The 25986-nt window shown below is 36.7% G+C and overlaps 1 protein-coding gene across 1 annotated transcript; it reads right to left on the minus strand.

The window, feature by feature from the left end:
• Positions 1–903: 903 nt before the first annotated feature.
• Positions 904–25216, minus strand: IBSP (integrin binding sialoprotein). Its single transcript, XM_027853344.1, has 7 exons — positions 25166–25216; positions 15913–15977; positions 15753–15803; positions 15052–15129; positions 9306–9368; positions 4917–5060; positions 904–1443 (listed from the first exon to the last, which is right to left on the minus strand). Exons 2-7 carry the CDS (start codon positions 15964–15966, stop codon positions 904–906), a joined length of 930 nt encoding a protein of 309 aa, XP_027709145.1. The 5' UTR covers positions 15967–15977; positions 25166–25216.
• Positions 25217–25986: the final 770 nt, after the last annotated feature.

The raw sequence follows: 25986 nt of genomic DNA on the forward strand, positions 1-25986 counted from the left end.
TTCTTGGAACCCCTAGCTCTGTTCAAAACTGACCTCAAGTGCCACCTTCATCAAGAGACTACTCCTCAGTTCCCCAATTGTTCGTTACTCTTTGCCAAATCACTGAATGTTCCTTTCCTACATGTCCAGTGTTTGGTCATATTTGAACACGTTATACCCTGGAAATAGAAAAGATGCTCCCTGAAGTCAAGAACTTCCCCATTCTTCTATCTGTATCCCCCAACACACAGCACCTGGTACATAGCTTATTTGATTGATTCCTCTTAAAAGTTAGATTAATCTCATCAGACAAGCTCATAAGCACAGTAAAAGTTTAATTGTTAAATGTTAACCACATTTCTTTTAAATTCCACCATGCTTTGTGAATTGCATTTGACTTTAATAGAAACAATAGAATATAAACAAAAGTGTACAAGAAGATTCATGGCAATAATTCCACTTGAACGGTGTTTGATAGGCAATGTTATAAAAGTCTATATATCTGTTGTATAGTGTCCACAGCTTCCTGACATGGCATATTCTGAAACAACACCACATTTTATAATTTCATAATAATGCCAGCCATTAAAAATATTGTTTGTTTTTTTTACTGGGTATGGTGCAGCAGCCCCAAAACAATCTCCAGGATTGTTATAATTTCCCAAAGATCACTCCTCCTAGTTACGAAGTGGTACTGATTTGCAAGGGCTTTCATTAGCCTCCCCTAGATAAATACTAGGAATTCAGCTAACTTGAAAAGTTGACCTACTGGCTAAAGAAAGTTTTAAAGCAGCAGCACCACTCCATATTATACTGTGGGTTTCTTATATTGCATTTTCCTGAGTTTAACTTGTAAAAAAAAAACAAAAAAACCAATGGTCGTGTAAACCATTAGTAGGAATGACTGGATCCCATTTTCTGTCCTTACTGGTGATAGTAGTAATCTTGACCTCCATAACCATTGTACGAGTGCCCTTTGTAGTAGCTGTACTCATCCTCATACGCTCTGTAATTGTCACCCCGAGGTCCTCCGTTCTCATTCTCGTAGACTTCATACCCGTTATCATATTCATTAGTGACTGGTTCTTCATATCCGCCATCGTAGAGATTGCTGGAGCTTTCCTCATGCGGAGGAGGAGTAACCCCACGGTCCCCTTTGGAGAGGGTAGTGGGCTCATACCTGCCATTTGGAAAGGTCGTCGCTTCAGTGCTGTTGCTGGCCTCTTCTCCATTTTCGGTGGCTTCGGTGCCATTTTCTACTTCTTCTTCCTCTTCTCCCTCCTCTGTCCCACTGGTCCCGTTTCCATTTTCTCCTTCGGCGTTTTCATGGTTGGTGCCGTTGCCTCCTTCTTTATTCTCATCTACTTCAGCTTCACTTTCTTCATTTTCTTCCTCTTCTTCCTCCTCCTCTTCTTCATCACTTTCTTCCTTTTTGGTAACTTTCTTATTTTGACTGTCTTCTTCCTATAATGAATATTTAGAAAGTATTCAGTTAAATATCTATTTAAAAACAACTAAGAATATTTCTGTTTTTTCAGTGCTTTTCTGTGTGGGCTACGCCATTTCAAACTTCATTTTTAACTAGATAACTTTAGCTTTCAAAAGACTTGCTGTGGATATGAAAAAAATTCAGAACAAGTAGGAAAAAGAAGTATTTGTCTAACAAGACTTCTCTGTGATAGGATGGTTTTGAGAGTAAGGAAACATTTTTATGGTATTTAGGATTCTGAATTTTATAGGAATCATAATATACTCTCCATGGATCTGTCAGGGAGCTGTATTTTGCTTTTTTAACACTCTTCTACCTGGGTGTTAAATTGAAATCCTAGGAATGGAGATATAGCTTGGGATGATGGAGCTTAATTTTTCTGTGATAGAGGTTGAGGAAAAGTCTCCTTTTTTTTTGCCAATTAAATAGGTGAAGTGATTTACTGTGGTTAAGGAAGTTGATATTTTAATCAGGATGTATCATTTCTTTAGTAGAAGGAGCTCCTGATAAAGAAATTCCCTCTAGCAAAACTATCCATAACTTACTTTCTTAGAGTTACTTCGAGGCATTGAGGGATTAGGTGACTTGCTGAGGGTCACAGAATCAGGATCAGGCCTTAACTCTAAATGTGCCTAATTCCAAAACCAACTTGCTACACCCTATAACACGCTGTTCTCTAAATTGATATTTATATATCCGTGAATTGAGTAGCAGTACCAGAGATTCTCAATCTTAGTGCTTTATCCACTAAGCAATCAGGGTTAAATGACTTGTCCAGCATCATACAGTTAGTAAGTATCTGAGGCCAGATCTTAACTCATGTCTTCCTGACTCCAGGTCTGGTGCTCTATTCACTGTACCACCTAGCCACGCCTCATAACCACCTCCTGTTCAATGAGCTCCAATGGTTCCCTGTTACTTCCAAGATCAATCATAAACTTTTCTGTTTGGTAATTGAAACTCTTCATAAATTTATCCTTTCCTCATTTTTCCAGACTTCTACTTTGTTCCCCTCCATAATTCTCCTGCTATGATCTAGCTGCACCAATTTCTTTGCGATTTTTCTGATGATCCCATGTATGTCTGAAATTCTATCCTTCATCTCCACCACCATCCTTCTCTGGTTTTCTTCAAAACTCAACTCAAGGGGGCAGCTAGGTGGCGCAGTGGATAGAGCACCGGCCCTGGATTCAGGAGGACCTGAGTTCAAATTCGGCCTCAGACACATAACACTTACTAGTTGTGTGACCCTGGACAAGTCATTTAACCCCATTGCTTAGCCAAAAGCAAAAACAAAACAAAACAAAACAAAACAAAACTCAACTCAAGCTCTACCAACTGCCTTTTTCAGTCTCCAATGAACTTAGGCATTTGCAGGTTATCTCTTCTTATAATGTAAGCTCCTCAAAGGAAAGGACTATTCTTGCCTTTCTTTATATTCCCAGCCCCTAGCCCAGTGCCTGGCACACAGGACGCCCTTAAAAATGCTTTTTGCCAGCCTACCTGGCTACTGAAATATCTAGCTTATTTGAGAGGCAGTAGGAGATCCAGCCTCAGGGTTTAGCAGTTCCCCGTATACCCAACTGGGAATTCCCTACATCAGTGATTCTTAAAGTGTGGTCTGCAGACCTCCGGGTGTCCCTGCAACCTTTCACAGGTCTTCAAGGCCAAAACAAATTTTGCAATAATATTAAGACATTATTTGCCCTACTAAAAAACTCCTTCCTTTTCTAATTACATGTCTGTGGGGACTGGATTTTCTTCACATACTTCAATCCAAAATAATACATTGCGCCAGACTGAATGCAGAAGCAGATACAAGAATCCAGCTGTCTTCTATTAATAGACATTAAAGAAATGTGGAAAAAATATGTAAAACAACACCACTACTCTCACTAAAAGTTTTGGGGAAATATGATTATTTTAAAATAAAAATGTTATTTATATTAACATTTAATTTGTTCATTATTATTTTTAAATGAATGAATAACTTTTTAACATCCATTTAATTTCAAATATGGTAAATATCAATTGTATATATGCCACATAAACAAAAGCACTCTGTAGTCTTCAATAATTTTTAAGAGTGGAAAGGAGTCCTGAGAGCAAAACATTTGAGAACTGCTGCTCTACATCAATGAAATCAAAAACTGGGATTATCTATATCTATATATCTATATCTATATGTGTGGATATGTTCACAAAGTTGCATATATATATGCATATATGTGTGTATATATATGTTTGTGTATACATATATGTATATATACAACGTTTATATGACAAATCCTTGATTTTTTTTTCCCTGTATTCTACTTGAAGGGGGAAGAAAGAAATCTAAAACAAATTGTTATTATGGATTTTGAAAAATAAAAAAAACAACTTCCAGAAGAATTATCAGCTATGGTATGCTTGTGATTCCCTGTCATGCTTTCTCCCCAGTCTCTACCATTCACTAATATCCTTCAAAATCCAGTTTAAATGTTACCTTGTTCATGAAGCTTTCCCTGGTCCCCAAAGTCAGAATTAATCATAGAAATCATGTAAAGTTGCCAATTTTAAAGATAAGTAAACTGAGTTGAAGAGCTGTTAAGAAGTAGAAGTAGTATTCAAACCCAGGGACTCTGCCTTGTAAGACATCTATGTGCCCTTTTAATCTTACCTGTTAAATTATGAGGTCCTCAAAAGCAGGGATTGTGTTTTATTTATCTTTGTGTGTGTGTGTGTGTGTGTGTGTGTGTGTGTGTATCTCCTAAATGAATAGAGGAATAAAAGGTTTAAATAAATAATAATTGAATAATAAAAGTCAGGAGAACTGGGTTCAAATCTCATTCTTAGTATCTGTGTGACATTGGGCAAGTCACTTAACCTCCTTCTGACTTGATGTCCTCATCTGGTCTAAATGGCCTCTAGCTTCTAACTCTACAGCTATAATCTTATGTCTATAACTTTAATACTGAATAATCAATGGTAATCAGAATGCTGACAAATCAACTGAGAAAGATGCAGTTTTGTTCAAAAAGCTCTACTGAATAAGATAGGAAAACTCTCTCTCATATACATACATACATATATGTGTGTGGATGTGTGTAAGAGTTTGAATAAAGGGCATTTTACGGAAAACAACTTATTAGCTAACTAAGATTTATAGAACATGAACAAGAGTCCCACAGGATGGAAGAAGTATGGCGGGCACTGTTGCCACTAGTGTCCCTGTTGATGATACCACAAATCCAATCTGTTATTAAATTTTTAGTTAACTAGAACATTCCGTTATCTAGTTTTTCAAGCATTCTAGCTAACTGAAGTTTTAGGCTATATGCTTGTTTCAAAGCATACATTAGAAGTGTTCATAGCTCTTTCAACTACAGACAATAGAAGAAATGTAATATCTCATGGCAGAGGGACAGCAAGGTCATGTTAACTTAGGGTAAAATGCAATTATCACCTTCTTTGGAATTTGGATTGCTGCTAAACCCACATCCCCTCTTGCAGTGGTATTGTCTTCTCCGTATCCAGGTGTAAAAGCAGATACAGTGGTGGATTCTTCACTTCCGTTAGACTCTGTTTCCTCTTTTTCATTTGAAGTCTCCTGGTAGGAAAGTCCACAATAAACATTTTCTTTTAGCAAATAAAAAGTAAGCCAGGCTTCAGATTTTGTCACAAACTAATAGAGAACTGAGATTTCGGTCTATCATCCTTTACTCATATTGTCTTCTAACTTCTAATACCCTTTGCTCTCCTGTAGCTATACTGAGTCTCACTCCGTTTATAATCAGCTGAAAATCTATTTCTTTCCAGAAAATACCTACATTTTATACAACTAATAACTGAGGGATCTAATTTGCTCTCACTGCAATGTGTATAAGATTTCTATTGGGTCTCTTCAAGCAATTTATTTTCTTCTTTCTTGATGAAAACTGTATAAAACATCATGGAACCCATGGAGTCTAGGTAAGTCTTTGCTGTTGGTAGGGAATCTTTTCCACTTAGATGGCTGTATGATTTAGATCTAGATGAACTGACTGTGTAACATGTAGGGGGTTTTCTCCAATAGATGATTTTTAATTGAAATACACCCCCAGAAAACACAGCTTACACTTTTATAAGATATTAAGCTTTTGAAAGCACTTATCTCATAATAACTCTCTGAGGTATAGAGTCACATGGCCAGGTCTTTGTTTTAGGAATAATCATGGAATATATGGAATTATATAATTTTGCAGGGAGAAAGAATGTATATAATAAAATTCACAACAAAAACTATAGATTTGAGTGGGCGGCATTTTTTTCTGCTATTCAATTGGTTTTTGTATCTGGGTAGTCTGGAGGTAATTATAGTACAACCTTGAGGTAGAACCAAGGATCACAATAATTATGGCCCTTGCAATTATTGTAGCACTTTTTACAGGAAAGCAAATGCTTATCCATATTTTTTAGTGACCAATAGCCAAGTAGTATATAAAGAATGCTTAAATACACATGATTCTATTCTTGAAGAAAATATTCATGATGTATATTGTGAAGCTTTTGTGTATGCTGTAAGTCTTTAACATCCTTCAATTCTTATTTCTGATTCATATTTTCTAATTTAAAAGATCTTCACCCATTCCTAATTTTCGTTTTATAAGGTACACTCTCTCTTTAAGGCTGTTTGAAAAAAAGAAGCAGCTAATAACGAAAACAGCAGAAAAAAGTATTTTGTATAAAGATTTATACTTATTGTCAAAGGATCGATGAACATTGTGATACCTAATAGGAACAGAAAATAAACTTTGCTTTATATAAACTATTAAATTATCTGCATTTGAAAATATGGCTTCCAAATGAGATTTAGGATGTTTTTTGGAAAGAAAATGGTCTGCAGTATAGCTTTGAGAATTCAGATCTCTTTGACAACAAGGTGGAGTAATACCTCATATGCATGGGGACAATTTGGCATCATAAAGATGTAGGAGAAATCTTTTTTATTTATTTTTTAAAATTAGAGAAATATGAATGTGAAGAAACACAATTTCAAGGGCACCAAAGACAGAGACTTCTGTGTTGAAGACTTCAGAGCTTCAAAATATGGTGGCATGATGTCTAATTTGCATATACATTTGTGACTATAGAGGGTAAAATTAAGAAAGTGGGAAATCATATACATATTTGGAAACTGACATGTGGTTAAAAGGGATTATTGACTTCATGGTTTGGAAAATTTAGGTTCTTTTAAAGTAAAAGTCAAGTCACTGAGAGTCAGGGGGCTTTCATATAAACTATTGAACATGATAGAAATCCCTGGGGCATCATAATGAGAGAGGAGGAGAAACCTGAGAGGAGTTGAAGGGAGGAGAGGAGGGTGAAAAATTGCTCTATTGGAGTAATAGCAATTAGAAACAGTCAGCTGAGAGGAAGCAATTACTGATTGGTCAGAGAGAACTAATGTCATTGGCCAAGAGCTCAGGTCCAATTATTACCCTTCAGTGCCGCCTACGGTTTGAGAAAGGTAACACCTTTCATAAGATTTGTTCATCTCTGCTCCCTTTCTGGCTTGAGCAAGAAATGCAGAAGGGGTTTTCACAAATGCTGGTTTAAAGAGTAAGCCCTAATTCTGTTGCTGGGAGCTCCATTCTGATTGGACGGTGTAGCCTCTGAGTCAGTGCATAACCATCTGGTCTGCCTTGTAGACACCAAACATAACCAGTTTGATGACATTTACAATTCTTTGATAAAGAGAACTGCAGTTCACCTTTTGAGTTAATATTTTCTAAATGTCCCTTGAAGAGTGTGGATTAATTGAAAAAGCCTATAAAAAGTATTTTCCCATTTGAAAAGTGGTTAGGATCAACATCCAGGCTTGGGACTTAGCACTTGGATCTAAGCACAGGAGTTTACTTCCTTCATTTGTTTTCCTGCCACATTTCCGTAAGTACACGTCCATTTTTCACTATAGCTTTTATATGTATCTTGTGATGTATTTGGTTTAATACATTAGCATTGAATAATTTAGCATTAATTAAACCAATCAATCAATTAATAATAAAATAATTAATTAATTTAATAAATTAGCATTAACAATTTAATACATTAACATTTATTTTGCCTAATTAAGTAAATGATTCTTTTATAATCTAAAAGTGCATTATTTTGAATGGTTGGTTGTATGTATAAACATTACAGAAAATGTGTATACATTGCCTTGTGAGTGGTTGGCTGTGTATGATAAAACATAATGGTTGAAGCTTGAAGAGTGAAAGAGGTAAGTAGGGAAAGCATACCTCTCCTCAACACACACCATAGGACTCTGGGAGAGTATGAATGTAGCCACTTAGGGGTGATTTGTCTCTGGGATTAAATCTCTTTGTGTGAGAACAATTTGATGGAGTGAGCTAAACCCAGAGTGTCTCATAAACCAAGTTGAGGTGCATGAGACCCCAAGTGTGATACTGTAGGTGTATTTATACCCAATTTTGTGACTAGACTCTCCATCTGTAGTATCACATTTAAGGTTTCATATTATGGTAATACTGGAATAGGGAACTATATCCCATTAGTGGTGTTATGCTTTGAAGTCACTGAGAATTAAATGTTTATTGATTGACTTGGAGGGTCTTATTAAGTAAGACCTCCCAATATGGTAGATAGTGATAGACTGCATTTATTTTCACAATGATCTTTTTGAAAAATACTGTGAACACTACGATACAAGATGATTTCCAACCCCCCACCTCTTTTTCCTTTGGTCACATGATAAAACAAACTCCATCAACTCCCTTTTTTGCCTCCTGTAAATCTATGAACCAACCTTCAACTTAGCTGTACCATCCTTCTGTCCTTGAGTTTTCTTATGACAGGTATGTAAAGATTGTTATGATTTCTTTCCTTCAGATCTATATCCCCTCTCTGATAATTTGGTAAGTATCTTACATTTTGAAGACCAACAACTAAGTTAATGTTAGAGATGGTCTGAAGACCTTGTGATTCTTAGCATCCTTTGGTTCCTTGATGGTCAATTTGCCATAGTTATGACCTGAGTTTAAAGGAGGGTGCGTAGGGCTGAGGGCCATTTCTATTTTTCCTTTGTTTAAGGGGTGTCCGTTGCTACAGAATTTATCATCAAATTCCTAGCCTATTGGTGATCAATCTGTCTATTTTTAACTAAGATGACCCTTACAAAGATGTCTCAGCTTCCTGCCTGGGAAGGATGCACGAATCTTTTCCAGCATCATTACCGTAACCTCCCAGAACTCAAAGTCTGTGGGTACAGACTTCTAGCATAGGACATTGTCTAGCACCCTGCTGTGGAGTCAGAGAGTCTGTGCTAAATTCTTCCTCCCCAAAATGAGGGAGTTGGACAAGATGGCATTCGAGACTCTTTCCACCTCTAGATATCTGATCTTCTGATATCCCAGAATTACTTCCATGTCCCAATGAGGCATGGGTGGAGAATTTTTTGGAATTTTAAAGTTTAATCACCTTATATTTACCACTCCAACAATTCTGAGATTATCATTTACTCACCCTCTATCATCATGTCCTAGTTATCTAAACATAGGCTTTCAGTTGCTTTTTCATCATACTTTTAACCCTAACTCAAAAGTAGAAATACTTCGGAACTTGTATAACAATCCCAGGTGACTTTAACTGGAAAGTTATGGCAACATCTGGGAAATTGTTTCAATTTTTAGCTGAATTGGAATTGAGTTACCTAACATCACTGCTCTCCAAAATAGAAAGCAGTGGGCAGTAAGTAATCCTGGGCATGGCTGTTAGTGGAGTATAGCATCTCTAGTTTCTTGTTCATTTTTGTGCTGTTCTGTTTGTTTTGACGTTGACCACAGAAATTACCCACCTCTTCCTCTTCCTCCTCTTCTGAACTTTCACCATCACCTTCCTCAGATGAATCACCATTGTGCTAAAATATATAAAAAGACAATCAGAATTTTCTACAGCTGGTCATAAATAACACCCAACACATAGAAATATCAAATACAGCTATGTATATACTAGACTGTATTTAAAGTCAATATAATGGTAAACTAAAATTACAATACAGAGTTACAGAATTTTAGAAATGGAAAGGACCTTAGAGGTCATCAAATCCAGCTCCTTCATTTTACAGATAAGAGAATTGAGGCTCAGAAATACTGTAACTTTCCTGTGGCTGACTTGGAGATAAAGCTTATAGTTAGTCCTATTTTAATGTGCCTTTAAAAAAAAATCAACATGAAATGATAGTTGCTTGGAATATAAAGTTAATTTTTTTCACAATTCAAAAAGAACCATTATTTTAACAAACATTTAGTAAGTGCCTATTGTGTGCAAATCACTCCACTAAATGATGGGAAAGATACAAATTTCAGGTAAGATATCATTTTTCCACTCATGGAGTCTAGTAGGGGAATAAAATAGCAACATAATTGAATATAACTACAGGGTTGTTTTAAGTAATGGTCATATTTAATGCATTTAAAATAGCACTTGATTTAATTTGCATGTCACCTAATCTGTCTATGTCTATTTTATTATCTGTAAGATTTCTTCCTTCAGTTCTGGCATTTTATTATTCAATAATTCTCTGACCTCTTGTTGAAAGGGAAATACACAAACATACGGTGGAGAAACAAGATTTATTAGCTTTATATGTGTTTTTTCTTCATCAAAGAATCCCTCCACATAAACACAGGATGACAATCAAGATAAAAGTTTTAAATTGAGTGCTATAACCATGAAACAGTGTAGGATTTAAGGGAACCCCAAATACCACCATATTCACTTGGAAAATTAAAATCATTCAAGAAAATTTTAGTTTTTGTGTGACCCAGGAAAAAGTTTAACTGAGAAGGGGATGTTGTTTATATTTGGTGACATTGGTATAACAAGCAATTATAATAGTTTTCACTAACTGATAATTTCATGGTGATTATTGTGTTAAATAGTACAAATTCTTACTTTTCCTTATTAATGGATGGTATAGATAATTAAAATGTCATCCACAAACTTCACCTTAGCCATTAATTTCAACTTTCTCCTCATCAAATCTTTTACTAAAAGCGCTATCAAAATATAGAACATGCCACAGTATTTTCTATGTTCTCTCTACTCTTTCCAATTAATGGCAAACATGTGAAGGGGCATTTGAAGATGGATAGCAGGAGAAAATAGAAGAAAAACCTTGAATATAATATATAAATTGGTGTAGTTGTTTCCTGAGTAATAGAGGATTTCCTGATTAATGATGACCTTGTGAGTTTGTAAAGTCAGTTACCATATATCTTTAGCACATTTTTAAATTTTCCCTTGATTGAAAAATATTATCATCACCCTTCAAAAATAGCAATGATAATTTTAATATCAGAGACTTAATACTTCCTGCCTTCCCTATAATAGATAAATAGTTTTCTTCCTGGGACTGTCAAAAGAGGTATTGAGCAAAAGATGTAAGAATTGAAATCCTATAAACTTTTAGCACGTTTAAGCTTTGGTCATAATGAGTTAGTTTTGAGCTAGTTCTTTAAAAATGTAACTGCAGAAATATCATTCTCTTGCTGTTGGATCATGGAATCACAGAATTTTAGAGTTAGGAGGGAATTTAGCATTCATCTACAAAAAGCCATATTTCAAAAAAAAGTTGTTACTTTAATGCAGTTAAGTAATAATTGGGCTTCTGGTTTCCAGCTGACTTCCAGTGCCGGGGAAACTCCTTACCTCCTCAGGTAACATGTCCCATTTTTGTAGAGTTCTTCTTATTATTAATAGTTTGTATTGACATCAAACAGTTGCCTCTTTGCTGCTATTTCTATGTTCTGGGGCCAAAATGAACAAATCTAATCCATTTTCCACATAGCAGCCCTTCAAATACTTGAAAACAGCTACTGTGTCCCTCAGGAATCTGCTGTTCTTCAGGCTGGATGTGCCTCATTCCTTCAACCAATCCTTATATGCAAGGTCCTCCATCACCCTACTTGACTTCCTCTCAGCACTCTATTTTTGCCACATTCTTTTCTTTTTCTTTTCTTTCTTCTTTTCATTTTTTTGGAGGCAATTGAGGTTATGTAATGTGCCCAAGGTCACATAGCTAGTAAGTGTCTGAGGCCGTATTTGAATTCGGGTCCTCTTGGCTCCAGGGCCAGAGCTCTAATCCACTTCACCACCTAGCTGCCCCACTATGGGGCTCAGAATTGAACATGATACTCCAGATGACCTCTGACGAGGTTAAAGCACAGTAGAACAACCATGCTCTCATTCTTGGAAGCTCTCTCTGTTAATGGAGCCCAAGACCACATTGACTTTTTTTTTTTTGGCAGACATCTCACGATGCCAGCTCCTATTGAGTTTGCGGTGCATAAAATCACCTAGAGCTTTTTTTACTCCAGAGGAGCTACCCTCGGACCACCTCTCCTATCCCATACTTAAGAGGTTCATTTTTTGAACCCAGGTGTAGGGCATCGATCCTTTTTGAATTTCATCTTATTAGATTCAACCCAATAGTCTTGCCTATGAAGGTATTGAAGGACTCAGTGACTCATTGCTCCCAGATCTGCTTATCAATTAACGTTGAGGGGAGAAGCTTCAACAAGAGCTGCAAACCCTGCCTTCTCAGCAGCCATAGCTCCTGACAACTGGAAAAAGAAAGTTCTTACCACCCAAGTCTCTTGCGCTGTCAAATGACTCAAAAATCAGAAATGGATGTGTTTTTATCAATGGAAATGGCATTTTTAAAAAAAGATGCATTTCTATCTGCTTTGCCACTGTACCCTAGGGACCATGGGGCCCTTCTATCTAACTTGCAGCTAAGATTTCCTATACGTACTGCCTTCCTCTATTAGAATGTGCATTTCCTGACAGCAAGCATTGTGTTGCTTTTCCATTGGTATCTTCAGTGCCTAGCTCTGTGCTTCACACTTAGTAAAGACTTAATAAGTCTTTCTCTCCTTATAAATTCGCTTTCTGTCCTAGGTGGAATTTAGTCTTTTTATATTTTCTATGTTGTTTCCATTGCAAAAAAACAATAATAACAACAATAACAAAAACCTCCGCAAAAGTGTAATAACTCAAACTATTGTGTAGAAATAATATCAGATATCATTATCACCTGGGATATTTCACAGACTCACAGAGCCTTAGAATCCTGATTTCTACTGCTAGACCCTCTTCAGCTTATTAATGTCCTTCCAGATATTGAACATCTTCACTTCTATAGGTGCTATTCCTTCTTTCTATCCTTCTTTCCTTCCTTATTTATTTATTCCTTCTTTTCTTTTTTCTTTCTTTTTTCCTTTCCTTCTTTTCTTTCTTTCTTCCTGCCTTTCTTCCTTCTTTCCTTCCTTCCTTCCTCCCTCCTTCCCTCTTTCTTTCCCTTCCTTCTTTTTTCTTTCTTTCCTTCCTTCCTTCCCTCCTTTCTTCCTTCCTTCCTTCCTTCCTTTCTTTCTTTCTTTCTTCCTTCCTTCCTTTTTTCTTCCTTCCTTCCTTTCTTTCTTTCTTTCTTTCTTTTTTTCTTTCTTTCTTTCTTTCTTTCTTCCTTCCTTCCTTCCTTTCTTTCTTTCTTTCTTTCTTCCTTCCTTCCTTCCTTTCTTTCTTCCTTTCTTTCTTCCCTTCTTTCTTTCTTCCCTTCTTTCTTCCTTTCTTTCTTCCTACCTTCCTTCCTTCTTTTTTCCTTCATTCTTTTCTTCCTTTTTCCCCTTCTTTACATCTTCAATGTGTATTTTTATGGTAGAATATAACCCTAAGAACCCTTAGCTATCCATATCATTTCTGCTTATGTCTCCATAGATTACTGTGAATTTCTAGAATTATTTACCCATTTACACACACCATAAGGAGATAGTGTCCATTGGAATAGAAAAACAAAGAAAAGAAAAACATCCCTAAATTTAAAAAATGTTAAACAACACTACAAATATATCAAAATGCTCCTTTTCCAACACTCTAAGAGTTAGAAATTACTCAATACAAATGCACCAGAGAAATATGTCAAAGTCATCATGCCAAGACCATCATTCTTACAATGTTGACCATGGCATACAATTGATTCCCTGAATGTAAATTACATTATAATATTTTAAAATAGTTAAATCTCAGATTATTGCTTTTTTTGTGGTGAGGGCAAGTATCTTTACAAAAGTGTCTGGTTTTTTCTTTCAAATTTTAAAGGACATATCCCTCCCTATAGAAGAGGGGTACTGGATAGAGCCTTCAAGTCAGGAAGACCTGGGCTTAAATCCTACCTCTGACACATTTTGGTAGGTGCTCCCCAGACTTACAACTTCTTGGTATTTCCCCAGACAATTCTCCAAGGCTATAAGTGTAATTAAGTTACTGATTTGAATTAGCAGAGAAAGTTTCCATGTAAAAAGTTCCACATATTGATGAAATAATAGGTTTGGAACAAAAGAAAAAAATCCCTTTCCATAGAAGAGATTTCTCTGGGAAGATGGAAACTCATCTCCATTGCTGATTTCCTATCCCTTCATAAGGGGTTTAGTTATCCTCTATACCCATTACCCTTTGTCAGTACAGTACACTAAACAGTTACTCTATTGCTAGTCTTCAACATCAGTTATACTTTAATGAACAAATTAGAAAATGTAATTTGAAGTTCTCTAGGGTTGCCAAGACTCCTTTTGAGGCTTCCTGGATCAATCCTTGAGCATCAGGCTCCCTGGATCTTTCCATGGACTTGACAAGGTTTTGTCCATTGACTTTTCCCACTTTTCCCAACTCAATTCAACAAACTTTTACGAAGTGCCCACTATGTGCTAGGTTCTGGGGATTCAAAGACAACATTCAAATTGTCTTCACTCTTGAGGAGCTTTAAACTTGCCTCAATTTTTGATGCTAAGATTTAGACCATTTGTTTATGACATTGTTGAATCAGCCATAATAGGACCTGTTAACTCATCAGATTGATCATTTCATACATGCATCGTAAAAAGCTCACTAGATTTGGAGATAAAAGACCTAGGTTCAAATTCTGGCTTTTCTATTTACTATGTGACCTTGGGCACATCACTTAACCACCCTGAAACTCAATCTCCTCACCCGTAAAATGGAAATAATGATATATGTTCCACCTACCTCACAGGGCTGTTGTGAGGTTTAAATGAAATAAGGGATGTAGAGCCATGGTAATAGTAAAATATTATGTTAATGTAATTTATTGTAATTATTGACTGTATAGATTAGAATGACTAATTTCTGGCAATTCATTAACTGGGCAGTCAGTCAAAACAACTGGATTTAACTTGTTGAAGACTACTTTTAAATTCTAGACATGGCAATGATGGTCTTGCTTTAAAACACAAACTCCTTTTGTGCTTTAGTGAAATATTTAGAACACCGTTGGTGGTTGGTACTTGCTTTGGTTTATTTATAAAGAATAATAGATTCTCTACCGCCATCTGCTCTGGTTTGAGACAGTGAAAGTTTTGTATATCAAAGTAAGCTGAGGCCATGTTGGATGCTACAAGTTTTCAGAATTTCTTTGAGTAGTCACTGGTAAAAAAAAAATTATTTTTTGTCTATACTTTCAAACAATGATTTAAGCATTTTGATCTTTAAACATCTATAATGCGAAAAAAGTTAACTGAAGTAATTACCTGAACTGGAATTCGTTTTAGAGGTGGGTAAAGGTAGGAATATTTGTAAATATAATATCGATGTCTGTGATTGAAGACCTAAGGGAAAAAATGAAATTAAATGTTTATATTTAATAAATGAACAAATGAATGAAATGGTCTCCAAATTAAATGGAAGAAATGAGAGTAGTTGAGTTCCATTCTGGAAATGACAAAGCTTCTTTAATGACTCCAAATTTCTCCCAGAGAAAAAAATTCTCATTTTTCAATACCAATATTCCACCAATGTACGGTTATGAGTCATTTGGCAAAACAGTCTCTGAATAACCAAAAACATATATCTTTAGAAGGCAGCTGAAGGTATGAGCAGGCTGCAACACATAGGAAGAAATCATGAAGAAGAATGCAGGCAAAAGACATTATCAAAGAGATGTATGCTAGAAATAGAAGATGTGCTGGTCATGTGGTAAATGATAGTCTGAGTGGTCTACTGGTAGCCTTGATGTCAGAAGAAACTGAGGAAGGCTTAATTGTCTATCTGCCACCTACCTGTGTCAGATTTATGGGAGGATGTGGACAAGAGTCCCTAATGATAGGTAGGCATGGCAAGATTGCTATAGATACCATTGGAGTGAATAACCACACTAATAAGATCACATTATAATGAGACTTGTCATTTGAGTAGCCTATAAAAAAAAGAGAATGTAAAAAAAATCAATTACCCCATTTTCTTCAGAATCCTCTAATTTGGCCCTTCGGTATAAGTTTTTTACCTGGAAGGGAAAAATCAATATTACATGTACATATCAGTTTATCAACCTATCTGTCTGTTTGTCTTTCTATAAACAATGGATAAATTAAGAGAGCAAGAAAAAAACTTACTGAGAAAGCACAGGCTATTCCCAAAAGGCTGAGCAAAATCAGGGCAGTCTTCATTTTGTTGCTTCCTGAAATTAAACAGGTTACAAATGTATTGTCATTGCAAAAACAGTTTTTGTATTTCTTCTCACATCCAAGGAGGAATCTGTTCATTGGGTTTCACTTGTTTTCACTCTGCTTGAAGTTTTTAAAATAATTTTATTTCCATGTATATTGGACTCAATCAATTGGGCAAAGTCTAAACAAGTTATGGTATATTATTGTGATGGAATACTACTGTGCTATAAGAAAAGCATGATGATCTTAGAAAAACATGGAAAGGTTTGCATGAAATAATGAAGAATGAAATGAGCAGAACCAAGAGAACACTATATACAGTAACGGCAATATTATTTTAAGAATGACTTTGAGTGAATAAGTAATTTTGACTATTATAAGTACCCAAATTAACTATAAAAGACATATGAAGAAAGTTGCTATCTGCATCCAGGAAAAGAACTGATAAATAAAAGAATGTATAGAATAATTTTACATATATATATACACACACACATATACATACATACATACACACACATACATATATATACATATATATTATAATATGTGTGTGTATATATGTGTGTGTATGTGTATATATACATATATGTATATATATAGATACATACACCTTTTTGTGTCTAATGGCCATCTCTATAGTGGAGGGCAGAGGGAAGAAAAAAAATTACATGAAAATTTTGCTGTACATTTGAAAAGAGTAGTAAGTTGTGCATAGTAGATTTGTAGTTTCATGTGCAATCATCTTTTTTAAATTGTACTATGCTATGGAAATGCTTTTCTTATTCCGTAAATTAAAAATAAAATAAAAACAAAGAATATTGGCCTGTGTGTTGGCCCATACGAAGGCTAACACCACATATTCCTATGTTTAATCTTGGATTTTGTGTATGTTTACTGTGGTAATTACTGTGGATCTGCTATAGAGTTGCACTAATGAATGCAAAGTGTTTCATTTAAAAGGCTTTTTGTGCACCCAACGAAAAATAAGCGGAGAATAGAAGGATGAAGGATTCAAGATTTAAGACCTTACTAGGTGAGGCTTTTCATTTTCACTGAGATAAAAGGTCCATTTAATCTGTTTGTGTGAGCAGTTCTTGGGGTCGTGCTGAGAGGAAAAATTAAGAAAATGAGATCCAATGTGATGGGAGTAAAAAAAAAACTGTAATAGGAATACCTATAATATCCATAAGAAGATCTAAAACCTCTAGATTAGATATGAATCCAGGAGGGCAGCAGGGAGGATATTTCATTAGATACTTCTTGTGCCTGGGTGAAGTAATGAGAATGGTGAGCTTCAAGTGCCCTCTGGTGGCATGTAAAGATATAGCACCCAAGCCCTTCCAGTTATCCTAAGAACTGCACTAAACATTGCTTGGGGAGAAGGGAAAAGAGGGGTCAGAAAATGTGCTTTATATAGAGACACTATAACATATGGCTACTAGGCCATCCCATGACCTATTTTGCCTGTATTTATTTGCCCATTTGCCTTTATTTATTCTGTATATATTTATATATTTACACATCTCTCTGATAGAATTTAAGCCCCTTGAAAGAAAGGATTGCATTTTTGTTTTGTTTTGTTTTGTTTTTGTGTTTCTATTCCCAGTGCCAACACAGAGTACATAGTTATGCTTGGAAAAATTAAAGCCATTTGCCAAAAGCTCCCTCCTCTTCTCTGGTTCTCATGTTACCCACCTGCCTTCTGCCACTCTCTCCCCCCTTCTCCCCTATCTCCCATAATTCCCTCTGTTGATTATTTCACATTTATGCTGTATATAGCTTATTCATACATAGCTGTTTGTATATTGTGTCCCCATTAGACTGTGAGCTCCTTGAGGCCAGGAACTGTCTTTGTATCCTCAGCTCTTAGCATAGTGCCTAGATGTTCTTAATGAATGTTTATTGACTGACTGATTATTGATTGATTGATTGATGTACCTGAGCATATCAACAATACCAAAAATTCTATGAGAAAATGTGTTCCTATGTTCTATTTGGATGCCAGAACATATCTCTTATGCTCAATATAATCAATGACTGCCTCTCTCCTCACCTACATGAAAGTGCAAATGGGGAAAAGTTGGTGGTAACCCCAAGTTATTCATGAGTTGCTGGTGTGCGTCAATAAAACTAGGCTCCACATTGGGAATTCCCCACCATGATGAATGCGCAGACCAAAAATTCCTATACAAACACAAAAACCCTAATAAAATTCTCCTCCAAACCAATAGGGAACAAAAAATGAAAAGGATTCACCTCTCCCCCACCCTAGACTTTCTTTTTTATTTAGACTTTGTAGCAAAAAAAAAAAAGTGAAGGCCAGAAGATAATAGTAGGAAGATATGGAATAGGAACCAAGGATGCTGTGATAAACTTAGTTCTATTGGGACTTGACTTATAGCTGTGGCTGCCACTTCTGCTCAGCCATTTCTAAAAGAGGGATGCTTGTCTTTGTGTGTTTATGATAGAAAAGTGGAAAAATCCAGTTTTCATAAATAATATCATATTTGTGTTAGATTTGAGATTTCAAGGAAGAGAGGCCCAGTCCTTTCTATACGCTGTTCCATAATACACAACCCGCATAGATGAACTCATTCATGTAGAAAGGACAGAAGGAACACAAGAGCACATCTGCTTCCTTGCCAGCTGCTGAGGCCCCTCCTTTCCCTTGGTTCTGGGGAATGAAGCTGCCCATAAAACTTCTTGCAGGAAATCAGTTTTATCAAGACAATGGCTAACAACACCTGGCCTGCAGGACTTAGGGAGCTGTGGAAACTTAACACTGAGGTAGACAAAGAAAGCTGAATGCTACAATCTAGGACCTGCAAACTCCAACTACCTTTGAATTCTCAAATTCTGTGTATGTTAGATGAGGCTAAACATTTGGTTAAATAGATAAATTGATCTGGAGTCATATCTCTATCCATATGTCCACCTCCTCCACTGGAAGAGGGGCCTAATGTAACCAGCCCCTTTCAAGTAAACAACATTAGTTTTAATTATGAATCTAACAAAATAAAACTAAGTCATTTTTAAAATTTTTATGTCTACTTTCCAACCTACTGTATAATACATTTATAAGGTTTTTTTTTCTCCTTCAGGAACTTCTTAGTACCAGTTCTGGATTTAAAAGGATTGCTTTTAAATTATTTTATATAAAAGTAAAGTATTACTCACATTAGTCAGCAAGTCAGTCAACAAATATTTTTTAAGCACCTACTATGTTCCAGGCGTTATGCATAACTCTGAGGATACAAAAGAAGGCGAAAGACAGTCCCAGCTTTCAAGGAGCTCATAGTCTAATGGGGAATACAACATGCAAAAAGCTATGTACAAGCAAGCTATATGCAGGATACATTTGAAATAACCACAGAAAGAAGGGACTAGAATGAAAGGTGATCAAAAAAGTTTCCCGGTAGAAAGTAGGATTTTAGCTTGACTTGAAGAAAACCAGGGTAGCCAAAAGTTAGAGATGAAGAGGGAGAGCAGTCCAGACATGGGAGCAGTCAGCAAAAATGCCCAGAGTCAAAAGATGGGGTGTTCCAGCCTCACACTTACTAGCCGTATGTCCCTGGGCAAGTCATTTAACTTTGATTACCTCCAAAAAAAAAAAAGGTGGAATATCTTGTGTGAGGAATAGTAAGAAGGCCAGTGTCACTGGATTATAGCGTATATGGTGGGGGTGAGAGTGGGAGGAGGTGAGGTAAGATGTTAAAAGACCAGAAGATAGAGAGGAATGGGGCTATGAAAAGTTTTGAATTTTATTTTATTTTTTATATTTGATTTTATACTTTATATTTGATCTTGGAGGTGGCAGGGAGCATTATTGAGTATAGAAGCGATATAATCAGATTTGAGCTTTGACCACTTTATGGACTGGAGTGGGGAGACCAAGCAGAAGGTCATTGGAATAGTCCAGGCATGTGACGATAAGGGCCATGCCAGGGTAGTAGCAGTGTCGGAGGAGAGAAGGCGGCATAGCCGAGAGATCTTACGAAGGTAAAATTGACGGGCCTTGGCAATAGATAGGATATGGAGGTGGAAGTACCAGAGAGAGGAAGGTCAAAGGTGATGTCTATATCAAAAGCCTGGGGGATGGGTGGGAGTGTCCTCAACAGTAAAAGGGGAAATTATGAAGTGTGGGGCGAGGAGGTGGTGAATTCAATTTTGGACATGTTGGGTTTAAGATGTCTATGGGACATCCATCCAGTTCAAAATGCCCAACAGGAAGTTAGAGATATGATATAGGAGGTCAGCAAAGATGTTAGGTCTGGACAAGTAGATATGAGAACCATTAACATACAGATGGTAATTGAATCCATAGGAACTAGAAATAATATAGAGGGAGAAGAAAAGAGGGCCCAGGCCAGATTCCTGACCTGGATGAAGTAGCAAAGGAGACTGAGACAGAGCAGTCAGATAGTTGGGAGGAGACCCAGGAAAGGGTAGTGTCATGAAAAGCTAGAGAGACGGGGGCAGCTAGGTGGTGCAGGGGATAGAGCGCCAGCCCAGAAGTCAGGAGGACCTCTCAGGAGAGAGGATGAAATGGGGTCATTTATGCGAGTAGAAGGGTTTGCCTTGGCAAAGAGAAGGGCCACCTCACTGTGAGAAGGGGTGAAGAAGGAGCTAGTGACAGAAGGAATCTGGGTGATGTGAGGCAAGGAAAAGGGGAGAAGAGGGTCCCATTTAACCAACCCAAATTATACCTTTGATAGTGTATCATATCGACTTCTGCAACTATTTCCACATACAATCTAGTTTCTTTTGTCTCCCACACAGGGGAGGCAGGGAGAGAGGGAATATGTGGAATCTTCTATTTCCTTTTTTTTTTCTTTTCTTTGAGAAATTTCATAGAGTTCCAAGAAGTTTGAATAACACTCACTTGGAAAAGCAATTGAGTAGATTCTCTCTTGTATAAAAAGAAACATCACAGAGTTGTAATTTCCAATGCTTTAGCAATGGAAATGATTCATTTCCTGGGAAATGTTTAAATATTTTGAAGACTTACCCCACTCAACTAGAAAACCTTATAAAAAGACTCTAATTTAGATAAATTCTGGCTTATTGTGTTCTATTAGGGCAAGCTGGAGGGGGGATGGGAAGATTGTGGGGGTGTGGTATAGATCCCTTTGTCTACATTGCATGAGGCTGGGAGTAGTCTGGGAGTAAGACTGACATAATCAAAGTCTTGTGTGTGTGCGTGTGTGTGTGTGTGTGTGTGTGTGTGTGTCTCCCCCTCAGCCCCTCATTAGAATAGCTCCACCTCTTATTATAATATTCTCTCATTAATTGTTAACCAGAGTTGATTGCCACCTGTCAGGAACACCCACTCTTCCAAGGGCATATAAGTGTTGAGAGGCCTCCATGATTTGTCTTTGGTTTACAAGAGAAGCCCAATGACCATCCTTTTGTTAACTATTTGCTAGCCGTAATTAATAAAATGACTAATTACTCAGAAATTATGTCTCTTGAACTTTTCATTCATCATAGACTTTACAAATTTAAATAGACTGGTATTTAAACAGACACAATCCATCATCAGGCCCATGATCAAAGCTAGATGTATTTACACAGCACCATGAAGCCTCTGAGTAAAGCTTTAGTGGAGGTTCCCAGTAAAATACAACCCCAGGAACTACATTTTACAAAACATACTGAAAACTGTAAAATTCATGTTCTTTTCAAAATGTCTCTTTGATGTGTCATAACAAACCAACATTCATTGCAAAAAGATTGTTTTTTGGAGTGGCAAGGCATCTGTGACTTTCTCAGTGAACTGAATGCTCAGTGCACCTCTGCCGATGCACTCTGGCATCTACTTTATAACATAGCATCTTGGAGAGCTACCTGGGCCACTGAAAGGTCAAGTGACTTGCCCAGATTCACACAGCCAATACGTGTTAGAGTTAGGACTTGGACCCAGGATTTCCTGACTCAAAGGCTAGCTCTTTCTCTTTAAAAGGTTTTTTGTTTTGTTTTGCTTCTCTATCTGAAACTGCATGCTAGCTTTCCTTACCAAAACCATTGCTACTGTGAAAAACCCAAAGGAAGACTTCTGACCTAGATTGTTATGTTTTGTCCATAGGCACCATGCTTTGTCCATGTAAGCACCATACAATGCACTCATCTTGAGACCCTGATGCCCAAGTACTGTGCTTCAGAATACTCTTTGATACCAAAAGTTTCAAATGGCACTGGTAGTGGGAGGAGACAAGAAAAGAAGGGAGGAGAAAGAAAGGGAGAAGAGGGGAAAGAAAGAAAAAGGAGGAAAAGGGAGGAGGAGAGGAAAGGGGAGGGAAGGAAGACTTAATTCTTGGGAGTTATATACCTGCTATCTAATTATTTACTGCTAAAGTGGTACTTGGGGTAATGTTTGCCACATTAGCAAACACAAGTAATTTTTCCATTATGTTTTTATCAATTAAGAAGCACTGATTAAGGACCTACTATGTGCCAGGCACTGAGGTAGGTCCTGGAAACAGAAAGATTAAAAGAAAATAGTTGCTACCTTCATGGAATTTATTTGATATCGAAGGACATAATATGTACACATGTAAATATAGGGGAATTGATCACTGCCCAAAACCCTCCCACTCAGAAATGCAATCATCAGGTTTTAACAGTGCCCCATACAGTAATGGTGCTGATGGAGCATCCAAGAGGAACTGAGTAATGACTTAACGCAAAGAGAGAAAGAACTTCCAAGTTCTGCAATGTCACGATTTATCAGTTGCTTTTGCCAGACATCTACATTTAACATGTTATCTAATACGCACTTAACCCGGTGCCTGGCACACAGTAGGTGCTTCATAAGTGTTTATTGACCGACTGAGATGCACTTTACTACATCTCTTCTCTAATTTGAGCTGGCTGTTCCCATGGATGCTCTGTGTATTTATGGGACAGTGAACCTCAGGCTATAAGGGAATTCTTTTTGCCTATGTTGTCTTTGCTAAAAGCCAATTGTGCCTATTGTTTGAGTCTTAATTGGAAACATATTGATGTTGTCTCGTGAGCTACAGTTTTAAAACTATGAACTGAGTTCTAAAACTCAGAATCTCAGATAGCAGCTGTCCTTTGGGGACCCAACTCCTCAATGCAAATGCAGATTTGCAAAGTAACCCACAGGTGGTATGCCATAAGTATGACAAAATATATGCAAAATAAATACATATATTGAATTTAATTTATTTTATTTTTATTTGCTTTGTGAAGATTCTAGTAGCTTTAGGGATTAGGAAAAACCTCATGTAGAAAAGGGGGAAAACATATATGGTGCTTTCTAGGGTATACACCAGTAAATTAGAATGTTGTTTTCAAAAGAATTTGCTCTGCCCCTTGCCTTCCTTGTACTGTATAGTGGAGATTCCCCGTTCCTGTATTTTCATTTGGAAGTTCCACCAGCACCCCAAACTTAACAATTCCGACCTGTACCTCCAACAACACCCCCAAACCTAGGCCTCCTTCAAATTAGGCTCCAAACCTCAGAATCAACCTTGGCCTTGCTATGCATCCCTTACCGCAGTATAAACAAATTGCAAGTTCTGTCCATTTTATCTCCAAAACCTCTCTTTCATCCATCACTTTCCTTCTACTTGCATAATCATGACCTTAGTTCGGGCTCTTCATGTCTAACTTGGACTGATGTACTGGTCTCCCTAACTCCAAACTCCCATCTCTCAGGAAGATGCCCACATTGTCTTGTTAATGTACAGGGCTGGCCTGTACATCAGGCACTCCCCTGCTAAAAAACTCTGCAGTGGCAGAGTGTCTGTAAGATAATGTACAAACTTGACATTTAAGTCCCTTCATAATTTGGCACCAACCCAGCTTTTGAGCCTTCAGGGAACTCTACTCCCCTTACAGCCAAACTGGAATACTAACTATTTCCCATACTGTGTGCATTCATTCAGTCCATTAGTGCATGCCCCTCCTCATCTCAGCCTGTCAGAATCCTATTTTTCATTCAAGGATTAGCTCAGGTCATCTCCCCTGTACACTTTTCTCTGGTCTCCCCAGCTATTAGTTTGCTCTCTCTCTAAATCACATTGTCTGATTTCTTTTAGACTCTACCTTGTATCACACTTATCCATGAAAGTGTTTTTCCCAGTAAACTATATCTAGGAATCACCTGCCCTACTTTGTCACTTAGCTCAATACCTTATACTAAGTACTTTATACTAAATGTTTGTTGACTAGAATGGAATTGATTAAATTAAGAAAGTCTTTAGATCACAGAAATAAGAAGAAAAAATAAGGCATATATCAATAAGAAATAGAGTTTGAAAGGCAACAATCAACCTACTACTAAAATAAGAGGAATGTGGTTTGGAATTTCATTTGAATTTTCTTCTCCATCCAAAATCAAGATCCTGAATGATCTATTCAGATTATGACATAATACAAAACTAACCCTAAATTCTAATCCTAACCCTATCATCTTGGGTTTGCAAGTTTCTGTGGAGAAGATGAGTATATGATATGCTACCAAATTCCCTATTTCATCATGCACTATGTATTTTCCTGATTGCAAAGAAAGTCTTAGAATTTTGTGTCTATATGTATATATGCTTATGTTGTATGTGCAAATATGTATATATAGACATGCTAAGACTTTGTATGTATATATGTGTGTATATATGTATATGTATATATAATATATTGGAAAAGATGGTATATAGTGTTTTATTATATAAGCTTCTTAAAAAAAGAATTTTTAATTCTTTGTATCTCCATTGCCTAACACAGCGCTCACGATATAATTTTTTTTAAAAAAAAAGTGAATGCATATTAGGTTGAAGTCTAAAGTATTGTGAGATACAGTATTACATAGGTTTCAATGAAACACAAAGACAGCCTCTTGGGCGCATCAGATCAACAATCTATCTTTTATACCCAGGGAGTGATTGGTGGGGGAAGAGAAAGGGAAGATCACAAATGCGCATTTGTGGCATGCAGAAATAAGAAGAAGGGCAATGATTCCAAGTTAATTCCCAAAGCATTAAAGGGCTTGAGCTTTAGCTTGAAGAGTACATTCTTTTGGACAGAATCTAAAAATTGAGAAAATACAATACAGAAACCCCAAACCATATTACCATTCTAGGCAGGAGAAAGATTGTAGAATTTGAAATTAAGAAACCAAAGGCAAAGCCTCCTTCTCTCCTACCCCACCCTAAGTCAGTGCATTAAAACTTACCCCTTTGTAGAGCTGAGATGAGCAGGCAAGCCAGCAGGAGTGAATGAGTGGACACAGATTTAATTTTTCCTCTGCTCACTCATTCGTTCCTGCTGGATATAAACTATTTTTTGTTCTCCAGCAGCCAATCACAAACACTGCCAATGTGATGTCAGAAAGTGGGTTCTCATAAAAAAAAAAACTTCATCACTTTTTCTAGTTTCAGATTTAGTTTATAAATATGAAATGCTTTTCTAGTGCCAGGAGGTTTGCATTGTGGAATTTAATTGAAGGTTTAAGAGCAGATGAATGGTTTGAGTTTTAAATGTTCATAATAATGTTCAGGATTGAATTAAGATAAATATCCAGGGCATCAAACTATTTTAGAAAATGATTTTTTAAAAATGATTCCTTTCCACTAAACTTGTGTTAGAAGGGAAGGAAGCCTGTGGGTGTTTTTGCAAATGCAGGACAGTGTGAACAAATTGCATGGAAATCTCAGTAGAGAACACATAGGCCTAACTAATGATTTACATTCGAAGATGACTTCTGGGTTTTCATATTTCTTTACGATATGTACTCAAGTGAAAAAACTAACTGATGTGATTATGCCATTTTTTATTGATAAAATATACCTCTCAAAATATCGGACTATAGGACTTACTTTAACTGTGTTGGAATTGCAATCAGAATTGGTAGGATCCAGAGAAGGTTATCAAATGGCCTTATTCAACCAAGGATGGGCATTCACATGCAAAAGTGTGAAGCAGTCCATACTTTTAGAATGCTTCAAAACACCAATAATAATGAAAATACAGATCAAAACAATCTTGAAGCTTCTC

This window comes from Vombatus ursinus, unplaced genomic scaffold, assembly GCF_900497805.2.
Source record: "Vombatus ursinus unplaced genomic scaffold, bare-nosed wombat genome assembly UNPS02009975.1, whole genome shotgun sequence".
In the NCBI taxonomy this organism is placed as follows: domain Eukaryota; kingdom Metazoa; phylum Chordata; class Mammalia; order Diprotodontia; family Vombatidae; genus Vombatus; species Vombatus ursinus.

Excerpts from the sequence above, each read along its gene's own strand:
- IBSP (XM_027853344.1), bottom strand. The coding sequence starts at position 15,966 with ATGAAGACTGCCCTGATTTTGCTCAGCCTTTTGGGAATAGCCTGTGCT. Across the intron at positions 9,369-15,051 it reads TAAAACGAATTCCAGTTCAG|CACAATGGTGATTCATCTGA; the intron begins GTAATTACTTCA and ends TATATATTTTAG. Across the intron at positions 1,444-4,916 it reads CAATCCAAATTCCAAAGAAG|GAAGAAGACAGTCAAAATAA; the intron begins GTGATAATTGCA and ends TATTCATTATAG.